The sequence below is a fragment of the Hyperolius riggenbachi genome, chromosome 3 (genome assembly GCF_040937935.1).
Source record: "Hyperolius riggenbachi isolate aHypRig1 chromosome 3, aHypRig1.pri, whole genome shotgun sequence".
NCBI classification, from domain to species: Eukaryota; Metazoa; Chordata; class Amphibia; order Anura; family Hyperoliidae; genus Hyperolius; species Hyperolius riggenbachi.
Window position 1 is genome coordinate 233177153 of NC_090648.1, and position 22913 is coordinate 233200065.

Here is a 22913-nt window from a genome sequence, read left to right on the forward strand (position 1 = left end):
GTGTCAAGTTTTGCATTTACAATCTCCAGTTAGGACATGTACACACTGGCTGCGTTGCATGCGATTTTAGAATCCCATGCAATTTTTCAATCACAAAACCTTCATGAAAATAAAGTAAATCGCGAGGCGATGTAAACAGTGGTGCGATGCGATTTCAGAAAAGCGCATTTGCAGTGCCTGCTGTGCTCTTTGAGCACTTGCGTTTGTAACGTGCAGGAAAAATGCAATGTATGCAAATTTCATTGTGCTTTTTTAGTAAACAATCAGGAAACCATGAAAACATAGCCACAACAAATTTGCAATCACATCCCAAATACACAAAAATCGCAAGTAGAATTTTGATTGAAAAAATGCAATCGCATTGCACTGCATTTGAGATTGGCAATTTTCAGTGTGTACAGACCCTAATGATCAAAAAAAGCTTGTTTGAAAGAATGACGGGATACTTTGACAGCAGATATTGTAAAAGACTGAAAAGAAGAAAGGTCTGTGTTGCTTAGGTGCACTTAATTTTACATTATAAATGCTGTAGTGAAAAACCAGCTGCTTTTCAGAAGAAGTCCCTAAAAGAGTCTCATCCTTCTTGGCTCAGGATAGCTGGAGAGAAGATGCTAAATGTGATCTCAGCACATTGTCCTGCCAATCACCTCGTTCCTTCTGGTCTCTGCATTTGGGGAGGGGAGAATGTGAAACTTTTGTCTGCTCCCATAGAAGGGACATTCCACTGGCTCAATCACAGCTCCGTTAAGCTGAATGGTAAGAAGAAAACCATTGATTGAGATATGTAGTTCAGTAATTACAGATCAACCAGGGCCTAAGGATAGAAATTCCAGTTGTTTTCACCCACCTGTAAGATTTAGGATTCTATAGCTTCGTGGAGGAAATCCTAAAGGAGCACGTTCCCTTCTTTGTCTGGTGGGAGTGAACATAGACCCTATCATTTCTAGCCCGGGGACAAACTGAGTTTATGGGGACAATTAGCAACCTAGAATAATGAATCTGCACCATCAGGCGTGACATGTTTTAGCCCGGCGGACGGTACTTCAGATCTAGTTGGCGACCCAGCATCTTGCATGCAGGCTCTATGTATCGCATGCCCGATTATACTGACGATGCAATAGGGCGATCTGCATTTTTTTGTGATTTCGAGGAGTGAAAAGCCACTTTCAAAAGTGTGAATTTCAGTGAGATGCTGAGCTAGAGAGCTGGCTGCCAGGGAAGGAGGAGGAGGCTGGGATCCCAGAGCTTGGATCAGATTACATTCTTCCACTCCTCTCCCCACAAATCCCCAGCCTGGAAGTTTTTTTGTTGAAGAGAAAAGTGAACTGTTTTCTCCAAAAACCTAAACAAACCCGATGTTTGCCTGGCCCCGAGGTCTGTCTCGTGTGGGCGACTGAAGATCGGGGGAGATAGCTTTGTTCTGCTGCTGTTTTCACTTTAGGAAAATTGTTGTTTCGGGGGATTGCTGCGAGTGAATGAAGAGAGCCCTGGAAGTAAAATGGAGGAGGGGAGCTTTCAGAGCTACAGAGGGCTAGACGAGCACCCATCCCACTGAGAGGGGACAGATCTGCTACAAGGAAACAAAGCTGTGTGCACTTTCATGCCTTCTTATCCTGGAAAGTCGCTGAATAGTTCCCTCTCTTTTGTCTGAAGATGCCTTCTGCGGTTCTGTGGATCTATTGGAGTGTGGGGTTCTGCTACTCATTCTTCATCTCTGCATCAGGGGAGATTCACTTCAACGAGTCTTTCTATATGGATAGATGCAAGAAGGCCACGACTTGTGAAGCCTTGAAATATAACGCCTGTCTGGGATCTACCTTACCCTACACGTTTACTTCCACAGTGCTGGCCGAGGATTCCACTTCCCAGGAAGAAATTCATGATAAACTCTCGCTTTGGTCTGGTATGTATGGTTGTTGTGCCGTGTGTTCCTCAAGTTGGAGGTTCTTCTTATAAATCGCCTGAAGCCTGGTACACACATTTAGTTTTGATTGGCCAATTTAACCACTTCCATGTAGCATGAGAGCTTACCTACACAAACTGTTCATAGTATTCAAAATGTGTTGGTACTTGCGCTACCTGGAGGTGGTAAAACTGGTCTGGTATTTGCCATTTAAAATTGAATGTGTGCATGGACCTTGGTACACACCTTTAATTTTAATTGACCGATTTTACCACCTCCATGTAGTATGATTGCCAACAGATTTTGAATTCTATGAACAGATTGTGTAGGTAAACTCTCATACTAATATGGAGGTGGCAAAATTGGCCAATCATTAGGTTAGCAAATCAAAAATTGAAGGTGTGCACTTGGCTTTACCCTGGAATTATTTAGTGTATAGTATAATCTCATTATAGTTACGCCTGATATAGTAGACATTTGGTTTAGTAAAGGTGGCCATACATCAGGCGACTTGGCGGCCGATCGACCATCCGATTTAATTATTATAATCGGAATTGGATGAAAATTGGTGCCGCCAAGTGCATGCCCGTTCAACCAGGTGACTAATTTCGGGCCGAAATTGGTTGGATCAATTGGTCGGACATGCTGCAAGATTTCGGGCCTTCTTGCGCAATCAGGTGCGCGGTGGTAATGGCTAGCAATATCGGGACAAGCGATGAAACTCCCTGCACTATTCCCACTATGTAAATGTGCTGTAATGTGCATTTATACATTACACGTCCTTTGTTGCGGTGGCCATCTGTCTTCTGCCACTCTTCTAGTAGCTGCATACACACTGCCGGTGCATACGCCAATGCGTGACATCACATACGCGCCACGCCAGCAGCATGTATGCGGATAATTGAAGAGAGGTGGAAGACGGACAGCCAACGCGACACAGGACAGATAATGTATAAACGCACATTACAGCACATTACATACTGTACATACACACACACTCACACAGTGGCGAGGCTGCGGCTCGGCCGATTCTCAAGAGATTTCATGCTGAAATTGATTAGGAATCGGCCTGCGGTGTATGAGCATCCGACAGATCTCTCTCTAATTGGATTTGATTAGAGAGAGATTTGTCTCTTGGTCAGATCTCCCCATCATCACTAGATGTATGGCTACCTTAAAGGATACCTTAGCACAAAAAGAATTTAAAATCGGGGGGAGCAGGCATGTTTAGTTGGCTCTCTTCATGGCTGCCGCTCCCCCGTTCTCCTCCGTCCCCCTATGTACCGCCTACTAACCCCCTGAACTTACTTCCTGGTCGTGGTGGTCCCGGCTGACTGGGCAGGCGCTGCCCGGTGGAGCATGTCCTTTGATCATGCGCCGCAGCCGGGAGTGCTCTGCGCATGCACACTATGTCACAACTAGGTAGTGCTACTACTGTATAGCTATGACTGCCTGACCATTCAGTGTTGCATATGTGCCTGTATACATTACCTTTCTAGTACACACAGCGTTCAGCAATTTGCTATACTTCTCACAGATTAATTCATACTGGGGCACATCTGTGAAGACCAGTGCAAGACAAAATTGGAGTATAATTTAACAGAAGTGAAGCAGTATCCGTGATCTGGGCATCTGCTCCACATTTTCCCCAATTTGCTCTAGTTCTCCTTGTATTGGTCTTAATCTGTCCCACTGTCAGGCTAGGTTTCAATTTATGCGAAAATGGACCGATTCCTTGGCCACGAATTTGGATGGAATTTGGCAGCCTATAGAACTCTATGCAGAGCATCTGAATTCGTGACTGGGGAAATATCTGAGGCCCTGCAGCATAATCAGCTCGTCACCCGTCCGAGTCCCATAGCCGTGCATAGCGTGGCTAGAGGGATTCGGCTGCGAGACACGTCACAGCTGTGCCGGTATCGCGTCACGCAAGACGCATGCCGCGCACATGTGGAAATGAGGCCTAAGAGGTAACACTTTATATTGTGACCTTTTCCTTATGTTTGCTACATAGTATGCATTGTTATAGCAGAATGTTCTCATGTGGCTTTGCAGATGTGATCACATGATTAGAAGCACACTCTTCCAATAGAGCTCAGTGTGATCCCTACATATGACACTTCCGGTGACAACTTTGTTTATTGGTATCCATTGCCACATTTGTGAATGTGATGAGCAATGCAAAAGCAAATAAGCATTTATACCCCTGAAAATCTAGAGCACTGTCTCTCACCATTATTACAGCATGTACCACTATAGGAAAGATTCTAATTACCAATTACCCCTGGTTGCAGGTAACATCAGGCCTGATTCAAGTAGCCCCAGTGAAACTGTCATGCACAGGTAGCACATGGTAATTTTACTGGTACTTACTCTAGCAGAGTACCATGCTGTACTCAATCAGCGCAAGTTGCGCAACCAACAGTACATGGGTAATGGGGGCTGAGCTGATTGAGCAACACTATGCTGGCATAAGTACTCTGAGAATTGCTGTGAGCAGGCATTTACAAATCAGGCCCATCATCTAAAGTATCTCTTAAAGGGAAGGTTCACGGTCACGCGCTGGAGTTCCCCTGTATCCACTCTGCAGTACCGCCGGCGGTACTGCAGACTGTATAGATGGAAACTCCAGCACGTGGAACCATATAGAGGTGAGTCTGTGCGCACTGCTTTTATTCCTCCCTGATTCGCTGAGTAATAGTGCGTGGAGGAGAGAAGATGCAGGGCGAGGGGGGATGCTGAAGCCTGTGGGACCCAAGATGGCCCCTGTCATGGACAGAATTCTGTCCATTTCATGATATAAAATACACAGCAATCAAAACGTGTACAGGGCAATACATCTCTAAAGCAAGTACAGCAAGTAAGTAACTGCTTAAATATGTGTTTTTTTTCTCTGGCATAGTATGGCTAATAGTTGTTCTTTAAGAAGTATCTTTTCAGTACCAGTATTTCATTATTAATTCTGAACACCCTCAATAATTTCCTTATGCTTTTAATTGATGAAAAAATAATGTTTGATGTTTGTTTATATGCAATTTATTTTTTTAATCTCAAAACTTTTGTAATGAATCAACTGTGAAAATTTGAAATAGCGCATAATCGAACCTAAGTACTTCCTGGGGTACTTGTACCACATGTTGGGAAGCTAGGTTGTGGAGTCAAATCTCAGTTATTCCTCTAAATCTCTGTAGCGTACTAAATCTCAGTGAATCACTGTAGCGTGCCAAATCTCTTTAAATCTCTGTAGAGTGCTAAATCTCTATGAATCTCTGTAGAGTGCCAAATCTCTATGAATCTCTGTAGAGTGCCAAATCTCAGTGAATCGCTGTAGAGTGCCTAATGTCAGTGAATCTCTGTAGAGTGCCTAATGTCAGTGAATCTCTGTAGAGTGCCAAAACTCAGTAAATCTCTGTAGAGTGCCAAATCTCAGTGAATCTCTGTAGAGTGCCAAAATTCTAGTGAATCGCTGTAGAGTGCAAAATCTCAGTGAATCTCTGTAGAGTGCAAAATCTCAGTGAATCTCTGTAGAGTGCAAAATCTCAGTGAATCTCTGTAGAGTGCAAAATCTCAGTGAATCTCTGTAGACAGTAATGTAACTACTGGGGGAGCAGCCTGCACTGTTAGCAAGGTGGAGGGCCAAAACTTCCTTCCCTTGTGTAACCCCTCATGCTCCCCCAGTAGCTACCACTCTCACTCCTCCCTCCATGCAGGAATGCACAGTGGTGGCGAGGGGGCTGGTATTTTACCTCCTCCAGTGTCAGGCCCGGCTCATTCTCCTCTGCTGCAGCTGCCACTTTCACTCCGGCTTATTCTTGGTCATCTGTCTGTATATCGCATGACATCTCTTGACAAGCAGGCAGACTCAGAGGCAGGATGGAAGTCAGTGTAAGGGCATGCAGCTTCAGATGAGGAGTTTTGTTCTGATATGATTTATTATTATTCTCAAAATGTATTATAAAGGATCAACAGTGACCAAAAGTACCCCTGGTCCCCTACATCTGTATCCCCAATGGTACACGTACCGTGTGTTGAGAATCAGTATGCCACTGTATTGTAAATGGTAAGATACTGCAGAGTTCAAGGCCAGTACAGACTTTGTGTCACCCAAAACTACACCTGTAAGTACTTGGAAAATGTGCCCAAAATGATCTGCAGTGATTGTTTCAGGGAACCTCAGTTGCTGAACACGGGCATTAAAGAGAGCCCGAGGTGAACTTCAGGTCAAAAATCAAATACTGACCTCCAGAGGCTTCCCATGCCGTCCTCCGGACCTCCACCGTTGCCCAGGACCCTCCTGCACATCGCGATCGCACTTCTCTTTATGCATAAGTGTGGACGCACTGCACCTGTGCAAGAAGTACAGCCATGCTTATACTTTAAGAGGATCGCAGTCATGAGACTGAAATCCAACAAGAGCTTGTTGGATACCTTTGGGGGTCCGTGATCGGCAATGGTGGACTGGAGTACTGCGGGGGAAGCCTCTACAGGATCCAGAGCCTTCCTTCTTGAGTAAGTATTTGACTTTTCACCCAAGGTTTGTCTTGGGTACACTGTCTTATCAAGGCATTAGAGTGTTATCTCTTAAGAATCTCCCCACATTTTGGGGTGGCAGCTTTGTGGAGATTGCACACGTTTGGCTACCGGCTGAGCAGTGTGACGAGGGGCTGAGATGAATACAGCAGCAGCACTATGGTGCAAAAGCTACCTTTGACGTTACTAATATAGCGCCAAAGACCATTAGCAGAGACAACGTAACACCTTGGTCAAACTTCAAAGAAATTGATGAAGAAGTCACATCAAGCATCCTCCTTCACGTCCGCCTAACTACCTGTGACCTGGATCCTGGCCCAACACAGTTCATGTTGAACTGCCCCGACCTGTTCGCACCGGTATTCCTCAAAATTGTTAACTGTTCCTTACAATCAGGGATATTTCCTGCTTTACTGAAGGAAGCAATCATCAGGCCTCTCCTCAAAAAACCCTCCCTGGACCCAGATGCAATGACCAGCTACAGACCTGTCTCTAACCTTCCCTTTCTGGGAAAGCTAATTGAAAAAGCTGTATACCTCCAGCTAGAAGCCAGAATCCTACAAAATAACAGTTATGACCCATTCCAGTCTGGCTTCAGGAAACACCACAGCACTGAAACTGCCCTCATCCAAATATGCAACCACCTGCTCATGGCAAGAGAAAGAGGAGAGTGCTCGATCCTCATACTGCTAGACCTTTCTGCAGCCTTTGACACAGTTGACCATGACATCTTGATAAACAGGCTACAGGAATACTGCGGCATTGATGGCATAGTACTTCAGTGGTTCCAATCCTTCTTGAGTGGCAGAACCCACAAAGTGTCTATGGGGCCCTTCCTGTCCACCCCTGTAACACTTAAGTATGGGGTGCCCCAGGGCTCAATCCTCTCTCCCCTGCTTTTCACGATTTACATGCTACCGTTGGGAAAACTAATCCAAAAACATGGCCTGACATACCACTGCTATGCAGACGACACCCAACTATATCTTTCCTTCAAGCCTGGTGTGACAGACCCAACTCTAACTATAAACGCCTGCTTACGTGAACTACAGCAATGGATGAATGACAACTGGCTGAAACTAAATTCAGACAAAACTGAAGTCCTTCTGATTGGAGGGCAGAGCATGATAACAAAACAACTTAACTTGCAGTCTTCACCACTGGGAATAGGAGGCACGGATCTACGCAGCTCTGATCATGTGCGTAGCCTGGGAGTTCTAATTGATGGGGATTTAAACTTCAGAACTCAAATCTCTGCTGTGGTGAAATCATCCTATTTTCACCTGAAGAACATTGCAAAAATCAAGCACCTCATACCCCCAGAAGATCTGCCAACCTTAGTCCACGCCTTCATCACATCCCGACTGGACTACTGCAATGCTCTCTACACTGGCCTTCCAAAAAAGGCCTTGTACTGGCTACAGCTGATACAGAATACTGCTGCCAGACTGCTAACCAACCAACCCCGTCACTGCCACATAACGCCAGTCCTGCATTCCCTTCACTGGCTACCTATAGAATGGAGGGTCCTATTCAAGATCGGCCTACTGACATTTAAATCCCTGAATAATCTAGGCCCTGGATACATGAAAGATATGTGACAGCTGCGAAGCAATCCCCGCATTCTCAGATCCACAGGTTCTAATAATCTAGTCATACCCAGAGTCCACTTAGAAACTTTTGGTCCCAGAGCCTTCTGTCATGCTGCCCCTACGTTTTGGAACTCCTTACCTCAACAGATCAGGACAGCCCCATCCCTGGACGTGTTTAAATCCAGACTGAAAACCCACCTGTTCAGTCTGGCATTTGCAGAAATATAACTTTTGTTGTGTGAATACTTCATCCTACTAATTACTGAATCTGAGAGAGCCTAAGCGCTTTGAGTCCTATGGGAGAAAAGCGCTATAGAAATGTTATTGTATTGTATTGTATTGTATTACATGGAACAAATGACATGACATCAAGAGACACATGTATACACTTCATATTTCCATCCAGAGCAATCAGGAGTGATTATTTCAGCCAGGAAAATTCTAAATGAAGGTTACCATGTTGGCAAAGAGCTGTTTCTTTTTCCCTCAACAGATAAAAAGTAGGGTCTTTATAATAGCATGGTGTTATTCATAATGTATTATCAATTATTACCTCTATTATTATTTAGTATTTATATAGTGCCCACATCTTCTGCAGCACTGTGCAGAGTATATTGTCTTGTCACTTAAAGTGAATGGGAACCGCATTTAAAAAATAATGAAGCAAATACTTACCTAAGGAGAGGGAAGGCTCTGGGTCGTATATTATTATTATTATTTATTATATTTATAAAGCGCCAACATATTACGCAGCGCTGGACATTAATTTAGGTTACAGACAATATTTAGGGGTGACATACAGCAATATGACAATACAGGAATAGAAGAAAACCAGATCACACAGCACAGTATGAGTACAAGGTAATGCTTAGTCAGTCACTGGATGGGAGCATGGAGATTAGGCAAGTTAGGTTCACTCAGATGAATAGCATGGGTTTACAGTAATGGAGGTGCATGATCAGGTAGGACACAAAAGGAGGAGGACCCTGCCCAAAGGCTTACAATCTAGAGGGAGAGGTAGGGACACGAGAGGTAGGGGACCAGAGTTCAGCTGTGGGTTTAGAGCAATTGAAAGGGGTAGTAGGCCAGAGTGAAAAGGTGAGTTTTAAGGGCCTTCTTGAAGTTGTTGAAGGAGGAGGCTGCCCTAATGGGTGGAGGTAGGGAGTTACATAGTGTTGGAGCGGCTCATGAGAAGTCCTGGAGGCGTGCATGGGACTGGGTGATGCGGGGGACGGTCAGGCGAAGTTCATTGGAGGAGCGGAGTGAGCGGCTTGGTGTGTATTTCTGAGTAAGATCAGAAATGTAGGTCGGACAGGTTTTGTGGACAGATTTATAGGTCAGAATCTGATTCTGGACTGGATAGGAAGCCAGTGGAGGGATTCACGGAGGGGAGCCGCCCTGGTGGAGAGATGGGAGGAGTGGATAATTCTGCCTGCCGTATTCATGATGGACTGGAGAGGGGCTATTCGGGTCAAAGGGAGACCAGACAGAAGGACATTGCAGTAGTCGAGGCGGGAAATTATGAGGGCATGGATGAGTAGTTTGGTGGTGGCAGACGTCAGGAAAGGGCGAATCTTACAGATGCTACGAAGGTGGAAGTTGCAGGACTTTGTGAGGTTTTGCATGTGGGGAGTGAAGGAGAGTGCGGAGTCCACGGTGACACCCAGACAGCGGGCTTGAGAGGTAGGGCGAATGGTAGTGTGGTTAACAGGGACCTGCACATCTGGGAGGTCCAGGGATGACCGGGGTGGGAAGATAAATTCTGTTTTCTCTAGATTTAGTTTCAGCAACCTAGCGGACATCCAGGAGGAGATGGCAGATAGGCAGGAGGAGACCTTGTCCATGGTAGTGGTGGATATGTCAGGGGTGTGGAGGTAGATTTGGGTGTCATCTGCATACAGATGATAGTTAAAGCCCATGGAGGAGATAACTTGCCAATGGAGGATGTGTATAGGGAGAACAGTAGGGGGCCAAGGACCGAGCCTTGGGGGACTCCCACTGAGAGGTGGTTGGGGGTGGACGAGGTCTCATTGAAGGAGGTCGTGAAGGAGAGGTAGGATGAAAGCCAGGTCAGGGCGAGATCGTGAATGCCCATGGACTGGAGGGACTGGAGGAGTAGAGGATGATCTACTGTATCAAAAGCTGCTGAAAGGTCAAGGAGGAGGAGAATGGAGTATTTACCTTCAGCTTTAGCTAAGGCAAGGCCATTGACCACTTTGGTAAGAGCCATTTCGGTTGAGTGGGCAGGCCGAAATCCAGATTGCAGTGGGCCTAGTAGTGAGTTGGCATTGAGGTACTGGGTTAGGCGTTTGTGAACCAGACGCTCAAGGAGTTTTGAGGCAAAGGGGAGGAGGGAGATCGGGCGGTAGTTGTAGGGTAGGGTTTCTTGAGCAGGGGCAGTACTGTAGCCTGCTTGAAGCCTTCCGTCTCCTTTCTCGGTGCTCTCTATCCTGTGCTGGCTCCCCCCCCCCCATTTCAATCCTTCTCCAAAAGGGTATTTGGAAGTCTTCGGGAGCCGTGTCCTCCCAAAGACGTGCGGCTCCATACTGCACAGGCGTGAGCGTGCAAGAGAGCGGGCCGCCCTTCTTCAGGAGCACTCGGGCTCCCTGAAGACTTCTGAAGCCTCCTTTGGCCGGGTAAAGCAGTATTTGACTAATTTTGTCAAATACTGCTACCGGGCGAGCCAGCACTGGAACGAGGGGACCAGCAGAGGAGCGGGAAGGCTCTATAGGACCCAGAGCCTTTCCTCTCCTTGGGTAAGTATCTGTCTCATTTTTTTAAATGCGGTTCCCAATCACTTTAACTGTCCCTCAGGGTGGCTCACAATGTAATCCCTACCTTGGTCATACGTTTATGTACTGTATGTATCGTAAGGCAATTTATGCATTGTGTAGTGTATGTATCAGAGTTTAGTGCCAATTTAGGGGGAAGCCAATTACCTTATCTGTATGTTTTTGGGATGTGCTAACCACTAGGCCAACCTGCTGACCTTAAAAAGAAACAACCAGGTATTTAAAAAAAAAAACAGATCTACTTACCTGGGGCTTCCTCCAGCCCTGGCAGCTTATGTGTCCCTCGCCACAGCTCTGCTCCCAGCCGGTGGCCCGGGGTCCCCTCCGTTGGAGCAGCTGACCTGGGGAGGCCTCTGTGCCTGCGCGCTCACGATTGCGCTCACGCAGCTGGGAGCGTTTTGCACAGGTGCAGAAGTACTTCGCCTGCGCACAACGCTCCCGGCTGTGGGAACGCGCTCGCACAGGCGCAGAGGTTTCCGAACCTCACCAGGTCGGCTGCTGCAACGGAGGGGACACTGTGCCGGCGGCTGGGAGCGGAGCTGCGGCGAGGGACACATAAGCTGCCAGGGACACATAGATCTGCTTTAAAAAAATAATAAAAAACTCCGGGTGTTTCCTTTAAGTTATTATAAAATCTGCCCTGATGCCCACCACTCCCCCCGTTCTCCTCCATCCCAATCCTTTGCTAGCTAAATTTCCCCCAGCAACCTCTTCTGGGTTGGCCGGGTCAGGCATAAGTGCACAAGCGCTGGCCCGGCTGTGCATGTCCTACATCCTGCGGTCGGGAGCGCTCTGCGCATGACATAGTCGTGACGTCATACACAGAGCGCTCCCATACGTAGGCGCTCGATGTAGGACACGTGCAGCTGGGACAGTGATGAAATGCCTTTTATGATACATATTTTTAATCCACAAGATTGTCATATGCAAATTAGAATTGGAGTCATCATAAACTGAGAAGTTGGAGTTGGGAGTCGGAGGATTTTTGTACCCACTGCACAGCCCTGCTCCTAATGCCCCTTGCCCACTTGTGCGCTGTGTGAAACGCAGGTGGCCGCAGCAGTGCATGGCACTTGCAATGCTATGTGATTCCCCCAATGCGGTTTTGATCCCATACGTTTATCATGATTGGAATTGCACTGCGTTTGTGCAAAATTGTCAGCAAGTGTGCTGAATTGCAATGCATGACTGGAAACATCAGACAGGGCAGTCCATGCACTACTGATGTCTTGCGCTTTGCAAACACTTTGCGTTGCTGACAAAGTGATCAGCAACAGAGAAATGGGGAAGGGGGGGCCTAATGTGTTGGTGGAGGGTACCTGAGATGTTATTACCCAGAATGACTTGACTCGTATCTTCTTCCAGAAAGGGAAGCATGATATAATAATGTTGAGAACTAAACAAGGAAGTAAACTTAAATGTACTCAAGGTAATTACGTTTTTGCCTCCAAGTAAAGTTGCAACGAAAAACTCATCCCCAGGCACAGATGTTCTAGTCCTGGGCAGCACTCAGCGCAGCTTGTTCACATTTGTGTATAAACTATTTGATTAGCTGATGTCTTATAAATCACTTTTAAATTACTGGTTGGAAGACTATTGTCAGCCAATCCTGTAGAGTCAGCCCTTCCTGTAGCTACAACTACCAGGAACAGATGTCCCATGTATCTGTGGGGTTGTAGGAGATAGCAGGGCAGCCACTAACCATGTTCCTGGTAGTTATTGCTGGAGTCATTTCAATTCTGGGAGGAAGAGGTTTCTGTACATGGAAACTTTCCATTAGTTGTTTGTTTAAAGAGGAGCTGTTAGGTATAGGGTCTCAGAGAAAATAAACACATATATCAGTAGCTAAAGATTGGCTGTACTTACATTACATATGCATTTCACTGTCCACGTTTGGATTTCACAGATTTTGTATATAGTATATGCAGAGATAGATGCTCCTGACAGCTCATGGCAGGCTCCATGTTTGTGAAGCCAAATGTGTCGTCATGTCCTGCCTGCTTCTGATCACAGATAAGCTCGTTCTTGAACAACACGGTGTGCAGTGAATATTAATGAGCCATGTGGCTAGGAACAATAGCTGACTCCTGCAGTGTAGTCTGCCCGAGATTTATCAGTGCTTCGTGCTGGACTGATTAGAAGCTCCTGTACCGTCTCATTAGCAGCCGAGGGGAGGGCCCCAGAATGCTTTGCAGTTTAGCTGCGGCTTGCGTCTTTATGGGTCTATAACAGACTTTAAGATAAGCACACATCAAAGGTAACTGAAATGTTTATCTTCACTAATGGCTTTTGAGCTTCCTTCTAAACTGTTTAACACAGGAGAATAGAGGTTTAAATTAGCTTCTGCAGCCTGACAGTTACTCTTTAACCCATTTCCTGTAATAGAGACTTTTGGATCTATTGGGAGCAATCTTCTAAGACAGGCCTGCCTGTGGCGTATATAGGGGTCCAAGGAAAAATGGGTGCCAGGTAGAAGAATATCTGTAATTATACCATGATTGTACTATCACCCTCCAGTGTTCTCCCCAGAATATTTTTTCAGCCGGGTGGCACGAAAAAGTAGCCGGGTGGGAAGGGTCAAACTGGGTGTGGAATCACACTGGGTATCGGGAGTGGGGTGGGGGGTTAGGGAATATTCTAGGTACTACTGGATGGGTGGGGCAGCCCAGGATAAAAAACACACACACACACACACACACACACACACACACGCGCAATATATACACACACGCGCAATATATACACACACACACGCGCAATATATGCGCACACACACACACGCAATATATGCGCACACACACACACGCAATATATGCGCACACACACGCAATATATGCGCACACACACACACGCAATATATGCGCACACACACACGCAATATATGCGCACACACACACACACACGCAATATATGCGCACACACACACACGCAATATATGCGCACACACACACACACGCAATATATGCGCACACACACACGCAATATATGCGCACACACACACGCAATATATGCGCACACACACACACGCAATATATGCGCACACACACGCAATATATGCACACACGCAATATATGCACACACACACGCAATATATGCGCACACACACACGCAATATATGCGCACACACACACGCAATATAAGCACACACACACGCAATATAAGCACACACACACGCAATATATGCGCACACACGCAATATATGCGCACACACACGCAATATATGCGCACACACACGCAATATATGCGCACACACACACGCAATATAAGCACACACACACGCAATATAAGCACACACACGCAATATATGCGCACGCACACACACACACACACAAATATATACACACACACCTCACAGACACACACACAATGTATGCACACAGACACACCTGCTGAATAAAGTGCTCTGAAGTTTACACTGCAATAACTACAAGTATTTCCAAGTTTAGATAAAATTACAGCTAAACTGCTTTTTTTTATTTTCTAGAAATAAGGTCAGTAATGTCACATTTGTTATAATCTCTCGGCAGAAATCTTCTGTGTGCATTAGTGAGGACAGTACAACTGAAGCTAATACTGTCTGCATATAAAAGGAATTTACCACAGCAGTGGCTGCGAGACAGCCCCCCTCCCCCGTTATGACAGGAGACTTGCCGGAATCATGAATAGAGCCAGGCGTCCCGCGGTAGTTTATCTGTCCTGTGTGTGCAACTTCACAGGACCTTTCCCCGCCCCTCTACACTACGAAGGGAGCTGGGGAAGAGGGCGGAGATATCTCCCTGAATAACAGCGCGCTGGCTGCACAGACACAGCCGCTGCTGCTGTAATGATTCAAGAGGAGGAAAAAGTAACTCTGCTACACACCAGGGCAAACGGCAGCCGGGCGGGAGGGCAGGGTCAGGTGGGCGCTCCGCCCAGCTGAAAGGCTCTGGGGAGAACACTGCCCTCTGTATGTAATTCTCACACTAATCTTCCCCTATCTATGCCTAACACTAACCTCCCCCTACCTACTCCTAACACTAATACCCCCTGTCTACTCCTAACACTAACCTCCCTCTACATACTCCTAATACTAACCTTCCTCTACATGCTCCTAACACTAACCTCCCCCAATCTACTCCTAACACTAACCTTCCACTATCTACTCTTAACACAAACCTCCCTCCACCTAGTCCTAACACTAATTTCCCCCTATCTACTCCTAACACTAACCACAGTCATTATCCTCCCCAGCCAGCCCAATAATCTAAAAGCAGGAATAAGGCTACAGAGTAGTCAAACTTTGGTGCACTACAGATCCCAGCAAGCAGCTATATAGCCCCTTCAAACCTCACACTCGTCACCATCCCTGCAGAGGTCCACTACATAGTAACAGAACACCACCGCCACTATTTTACTCGGCTATATCCAGTAATTGGTCATTATAACATGATTACTGTCCGTGCATAGTTCCACGCCCAGAGTCCGTATACAGTGTAGCCAGCCCAATAATTTAAAAGGCCGGAGTCCGCTTACAGTGTAGCCAAAATCAGGTGCACTACTTCTCTCAACAAGCAGCTATATAATCACTTGAAGCCACACGCCCGTTGCTGTCCATGCAAAGTAGCAGAACTCCAACTCTGCTATTTTGCTTGGCTGCAGCTGATAATTAGATGATTTAAAAAGCAAAAAATCATTCAGAGGCTCTTTAGGACCTTTGTCAGAGGTTGGCTCCCCTCCAGTGAGGGTATAGTAGGTTTACCTAGACCCAAGCGCACCCCAGGAAATTTCTTTAATTAGATGATTTAACAAGGGCATCAAAATGTTTACATAAATCCATCTCTAGAATGGTCCAAAAAAACAGAAAATATCCAGTGAATGGCAGTTGTGTGAATGAAAATGCCTTGTTGAGGAGAATGAGCAAAAGCAACTTTAGAAAAGCTAAAGAGGTACTTAATGCATGTTTAAATCTTTTTGATGAAATTAACTGATGAAGCAGGCTGCATTTCACGAAAGGCTTTGTAAACAAGGGCCGGTTTAGACGGACGTCTTCCAGCGTCCCGTCGGGGCGTGCGCAGGCTTTTAGCTGCATCTCGTCGCGATTGGGGACATGAAGACGCAGCGGTTAATCAACCCTGGAAGCTGCATGCTGCTTCCAGGGTCACCTAGAACGAAGGGGAAAATCAGGATCGGAATGCATAACATACAATACCCTACTGCTACTAATATAAAGTGTGAGTACAACAAATCATGACTTGATGGGTGGTAATAAATAAGCTTGACCCACGTTTCTCAGTTCCACAGACCATTTTATGTCATGTATCCTAAAGTGTTTATTGTTTAATAAAGCATACATTTTATATATTTTAGTTTTGTTTAGTTTTTTTGTCATGGACAGTTATTTCAGGATGCCTTGTTAGTTCTACTAACCCTAATTTCTGCATATTTCTTGATACTTAAAGCGGATCCGAGATGAAAAACGAACTATAACAAGTAACTTGTCTATATATCTTATCTAAAGTTTAGATAGCTTACACAGCAAATCTAGCTGCAAACAGCTTTAATAGAATATGATTATTTCTTCCTGTGATACAATGACAGCAGCCATGTTGTTTGTAAACATTACACAGAGGCAGGCTTATCTGCATCTTGAGCAAAAAAACCTAATCCCCCATCCTCCTCCCCTCTGCCTCTGAAATGCATGGCTAGTAATACCTCCCCCTCCTCCTGCCCAGACTGAGCTCTTGCTACTGTCTGAAAGTGCCTTGGCTCTCTGAAAACCTGTGGGCGTGGCTTGTTTAGTTTATAGGGAATTAGAGTATTAAAACAAAACAAAAAAGTATTTGGCTTGAGGAATGCCCTATAAACAATAGGAAAGGAACACAATTATGCAATGAGTAAAAGTTCATCTCGGATCCAATTTAACCCTAGCCTTCCTCTCTAACATTATCCCCATCCTAATGCCTAACCCTACCTTTCCTGCCTATTGCTCTCCCTCCCTAATACTTAACCCCTGCCTTCCTAGCATGTAACCTTAACCTCCAGGCTACCAAAATCTCCTTACTGATACCCATCCTTCTGGCCTAATGTAATCCCCTTCCTGACACCCAATTCAATAGTACTACAACTGAAAGTAACTCAGGGCTGTGGAGTCGGTCCAAAAATCCACCGACTCCGACTCCTCAGTTTAGGATTCCACCGACTCCGACTCCTCGACTCCGACTCCTCTAATTTGCATATTACAATTTTGTTGATTAAAAGTATGTAACATAAAATTCGTCTCTTAACTGCCAACGCTTAGGAATTTTACAAGACAACTGAAGTGAGAAGGATATGTAGACTACTATATTTATTCCCTTTAGACTAAAACTAGTCCTTGGTAAGAGTACTTGTAAAAGGTACAAACCGGAACAAAGAACATCTATCAGGTCCTAGGCAATGTAAGTGTGGGTACATGTAAGAATGATGTGCAGGTACTCTGCAGGGGAATGAGGAGATTGTAAACAGACAACACCTCTGTGTTCAATGTGCACAGCATTCTCAGTGGATTCCCTGCAGCTCCGTGGGGAGTGCATATGTAGAGTATAGTACTACTGTGTAACAAAGTAAACCTGAGACAGATGAAATTAAAGTTTTATACATACCTGGGGCTTCCTCCAGCCGCCTTCAGGATAATCAGTCCCTCGTTGTCCTCCTCCACCACCTGGATCTTCTGCTATGAGTCCAGGTACTTGAGCCAGTCGGGCGTAGTGCGCATGCACACACTCCGCCGCCAGGAGCATACTATACCGGTGCAGCACTATTGCGCAGGTGCAGAACGTTCCTGGCTGTGGGAGCGGCATGCGGCCGGACAGCGCTGACTGGCTGAATTACCAGGACTCATAGCAGAAGATCCGGGTGGTGGAGGACAGCGAGGGACTGATTAGCCTGAAGGTGGCTGGAGGAAGCCCCAGGTATGTATAAAACTTTACTTTTCATCCGTCTCAGTTACCCTTTAATTTGTAGTCACCAAAACAAATTTTAACAACATATCAAATTATTTGATTTCATCAGCAAAGGGAGTGCATACATTGCAGAATTATTTCCATCTCGTTGACCATCTCTATTAGTGACACAGCTACACATCAGGCTTTATTCTTACAGCATAGATGTTATTTAGTATATATAAGAGATTCCTGTGTACACATCATATATACAGTCACAATCAGATATGTATATCTGACCTTAAAAATACAGGGACTGCTTTATTGAAGCAGCACAAGTAACTAATTTTGATTGGTTTATTTCATTTTTGTGGACTAAACACAGCTATTACTGTATATATACATTATTTTTAATGACTATTATCTGAGAAATAGAACATTTTATCATACTTTCTATTTTAATTACAGTTACAAATTCATTAGGAGTCGGAGTCGGTGCATTTTTTCCCGACTCCGACTCCAGGCACCCAAAATTGCCCGACTCCACGACTCCGACTCCACGACTCCGACTCCACAGCCCTGAAGTAACTTCCCCCTACCCTGTACCTAATGACCCTGCTAATATCGCTGCCTGTCCCTATCCGCTAAACTGTAACAGTGCTCCTTGTCTTTCCTCATCAGTGACCAGTGTGTGCAATGTTCCAGCTTCACAGTTACTGAAACACCACACCAAAATTACTTGTTTAGCGACACAAACTAGCACAGCACTTCTGGCTATCTTATAGCCTAGACTCTGTGTGTATATCCGAACACGGCTCTAAGTATATAGAATAGCTGTAACTTTTCGCCAACTTAATCAGCTGTTGTGATAAATTAAATAGACATGGACATGGACTGCCAAGCTCCCCACTGGTGCTGTACCCCTGCGTGGCTGTCTTAGAAGATAGGCGGGGAAGGTTTAGTCATATAATCTTAAAGCTATTGGTTTAAATAAGTTATCTGTGAACATTTGGAGCTTTGCAAGTCCTGTTTCTTAATATTTTGGGGACCAAAAATGTAGTAATTTCACTTTAATAATTTGTTTACAGAGATCACTTAGGCATACCAGCAAGCTTCTCACCAAGCCAGATACTGTAGTAACATTTCAAACATGTTTTCAGATGGCTTTTTGTTTGCATTCCAGCTGTGAGCTCAGACACCAACACACCTCGGCACCAGCCAGAAACTAACATAAAACAGTTTCTATATAGAGATTTGAATTCCATTAAGCATCAAACACGGGTTCTAAACATACCTAGACTATAACATACTTGTGTTTGTGTCTGTCCATCACCCGCTACCCCCCACACTCTGCTGGTGTATTCAGTGCTTTCCTTTCATTGCTTCAAAATACAAACAGGACTCACTCAGCAAGCCCAGTTGCTTCTGTTTGTAGGGCTGTCTTGTTCTATTTTTAATTACCATTGGAGATGTGAGATGGGTACTTTTTGAACTAGGGTTCTCCCTTATGTTGCACTTCTTTTACTACTTTCAGAGTCATCAATCCAAAGCACATGTGAGTGGGTGTCCAAAACCTGAAACTTTAGTCTGCAGATGGTAGGCTGTCAAGCACCTATAGATGCGAAGCAGTTCATTTTGGTGCGCGTCGCCATCATAGCAACAATGCTATGCTGTGCGCCCCGCGTAATGGTAATTCGGGGCTCTGGCGGTTGCCAGACCCTGAACTACATTTCCCTCTGAGTTGCGACATCTCGGAGTGGGGAAAAGTGTTTAACGCCACCGGAGAGTTTAGCGCCCAAACTGCCTGGCGCAAAAATGATATACACCCCTATAGATGGGCTACCATGTGCAACTAAGCCATGGACTCCACAGAATGTCCGTTAATGACATCGCCTTATATGCCATACTCTGTATTTGCCAATTTTTTTTTGTACTATTTTTCAATAAAAAAATCACTTTACATTCCCTTTCTTATATAATAAACTAAACATAATACATAATTCCATTCTTTGTTAGGTTTACGGAACGCTCCACGCTGCTGGGAAGTTATACAACCACTGCTGTGTGCAGTCTACATGCCAAAGTGTGAAGGGGGCAAAGTAGAGCTTCCCAGTCAAGGCCTTTGTCAGGTGACCCGCGGCCCCTGTGCTATTGTACAGCGTGAGAGAGGATGGCCAGACTTTCTGAAGTGTACCACAGATCGCTTCCCTGAGGGCTGTCCGGTAAGTTCCATTTGATTCATGATGAAAACTTCATTAAAATCCACACTGCATTTGAAGTCACAGGAAAATAGAAAATTGGCTAACGCGTTTCAGGCAGCAATGTGTCCTTACTGATAGCCTGTACTTTCGTTTCAGGAGGTGCTTTAGTTTTAGTTATAGCAGTACACCTTATTTTAATTCCTTGTCATCCATACACCATATACATAGTTTTTTTTTTACCGATGTTCAATCCTCTTTTACATGCTTTGGCAAATGGAAGAAGCTCTGTTCTACATAATGCATACTGTTTTATGTTTTTTACAGAATGAGGTGCAAAACCTTAAGTTTAACAGCTCTGGGACTTGTGAAACTCCGCTGGTCCGCACAGATAACTCCAAGAGTTGGTATGAGGATGTGGAAGGCTGTGGCATTCAGTGTGAGAACCCACTATTCACAAAGACAGAACACAGAGAGATGCATGTCTACATTGCCGTGTTCAGTTCTGTCACCATATTTTGCACGTTTTTTACTCTGGTAAGTTAGAATACAGATATTCACAAGGTAAATGAAAGCACAACATTTTAATGACAGCTATCACCAATGCACTGCAATGTAAGTAGAGTGTGTTTCAAAGAACAAACAAAAGCCCAGATATCCCTTTAGTTGCCTACAATGAAAGTATCGAGCTCAAATACAGAGTGGGCCAAAATTGAACACTGGGACCAAGTCACAGGCCAACCTCATAGTCTAGGGCCATCTCCCGCCTTTATAAAGTTCCTTGGTGTCTAATGGCCCCCCTCCTTCCCTCCCCTATACAGTTCACTGGTGTTTAGTGACTCTCCCTCCCCCATACAGTTACCTGGTTTCTAGTGCTCACCCCGATACAGTTCCCTGGTGTCTAGTGCCCCCCCCCAACCCCGATACAGTTCCCTAGTGTCTAGTGGCCCCCCTCTCTCACCCAGATGCAGTTCCCTGGTGTCTAGTGGTCCCCCTCCCACCCCTTAACAGTTCCTTGGTGTCTAGTGGCCCCTCTCGCACCCCTAAACAGTTCCCTGGTGTCTAGTGACCCCCTTTCCTTCCTTTATACACTTCCCTGGTGTCTAGTGCTTTCCTACTCCCACTCCCTTATGGCTTCCTTGTTGATCTAGGAGTTAACCTCTAATATAGCTTCCCTTGTGGTCTAAAGTGGGCCAAACAAAATGCAAGGTGGGGAAATCACTTGCATGCCAAATTTGATGGCTCTGTGGGCCAGATGTGGCGCATGGGCCGGAGTTTGACATGTATGATTTGGGTGGATTCCCACTCCTTAAACCTCTGAAGTGCCCAGAGATAACCCCCTACCCAGCGATTGTTGCATTTTTCATTCATCCCCAATTTGGAGAGCTAAAGCCTTGTACATACATACCAGGTATGTCGCCAGAGAGGAATCTGTAAATGTTAACACTTCAGTTACAGATGCACGCAAATAGAACACAGTGATTTGGTGCAGTTTACACATGTGTATTTTGTTCTGCTCCTGTGGTTATAATAGAGATGTAATACTTCTCAAGTGATCATTGATAAAACAGGCTCACCACAATGGATATTACTAATTCAGGAATTGTTCCCCAGCTACTTGTCTATACATACTGTAACTTGCTGATCTGTCACTGTGCTAGTTATTGCTGAACTGTTTGTGCTCCTGGCTTTTCCCTAGGCCACGTTTGTCTCAGATTGGAAGAACTCCAACCGTTACCCTGCTGTGATTCTCTTCTATGTCAATGCGTGCTTCTTCATGGGCAGCATTGGGTGGCTGGCACAGTTTATGGATGGTGCCCGAGAAGAAATTGTCTGTCGAGGAGATGGCACTATGAGGCTTGGAGAGCCTACGTAAGTCCTACTGGCTTTTATACATTTAGATATGCTAAATCATACAATACCCTATAGGCCTGAACGATTTATCGTTTTTAAACCGAAATCGCGATCACGGAAACGGCGATTCCGTGATCGTCAGAGTGGCGATTTTTTACAATATCCCGCGCCCTCCCGCTCTGCACTCCCCCTCGCCGCTCTGGCAGCTCAGCGGCAAGTCGCAGCAGCTCAGCGGCTCTCATTCCCGGCAGTTCGCCTGCAAACTTCATTCTCCCGCTGTGCGCCGCCTCTCCTCCTCCGTCATCAGCTCTTTTGGCTTCTTCCTCTGCCTAGCGTGTCATCAGCTGTGCGGGCGCCGGGCATCAGACTCCGCCCACCAGCTCTCACTCGTTTCCCTCTGCAGGACAGTGGAACATCAGAGCTGCCTCAGGTAGACTTTTAGGGGCTGGAAGAAGCCGGCAAGTAAAGCTTTACTTCTTTATTTTACCTCAGAGCCTCCACACACGGGCTCGCACTTGTTTTCCCTCTCCCTCCATTGCTAGCTGGGCCTGTCAGTTAAAAATAGTGTGGCCAGCAATCAGGCTTAGGAAATGGAATTACAGGATCACAGTTCAGCTCCCATCTGTAGAATTCTGAATGAGGCTTACAGCCTGCTAAAGCTTGATTTGAAAAAAATCGTGGATTGAATCAAAATCACAATTTCTGACAGAAATCCTGCGATTCAATCTTTTCCTAAAATCGTTCAGGCCTAATACCCTACCAACAAAAAAAAACCCACCACCAGATTCAACTGCTAAAGGATAAACCAGGTTCTGTATTTGGTTAAAGCTTGTGTTTTTACTTTGTTTTTCTTGGATCAGCAGTAAAAAGTTGACAGGCATCCAGTCATAATCATAAACCTGCCATTTATGGTTGAACTGAACAAGTCTGTACAGGCACAACCCAATTTCCTGTGCATGTTCATAGCTCACCGTTTGTCCTTCCATAGTTGCACCACTTTATAGTACTTTTTAAATTGTTAAAAGCTAAAAAAAAATTGTTTTGTAGATAGGATGAAAAATTATCTCCTGGGAGAAAGAAAAGTTAATTGAATAGGGGCTCTAGTATAAAGTAGTATATATGCCAAGGTGATCTTCCTTTTCCTT

At 45.3% G+C, this 22913-nt stretch overlaps 1 protein-coding gene across 1 annotated transcript in view; it reads left to right on the forward strand.

The window, feature by feature from the left end:
• Nucleotides 1–1257: 1257 nt before the first annotated feature.
• The window catches only part of SMO (smoothened, frizzled class receptor), a 40996-nt gene continuing 19340 nt past the window's right edge, over nucleotides 1258–22913 (forward strand). The window contains exons 1-4 of the mRNA XM_068272627.1: nucleotides 1258–1903; nucleotides 19733–19938; nucleotides 20242–20451; nucleotides 21614–21786. Coding sequence (XP_068128728.1) covers nucleotides 1654–1903; nucleotides 19733–19938; nucleotides 20242–20451; nucleotides 21614–21786 — 839 coding nt within the window. The 5' untranslated portion in view covers nucleotides 1258–1653. The remainder of the gene's footprint in view (nucleotides 1904–19732; nucleotides 19939–20241; nucleotides 20452–21613; nucleotides 21787–22913) is intronic.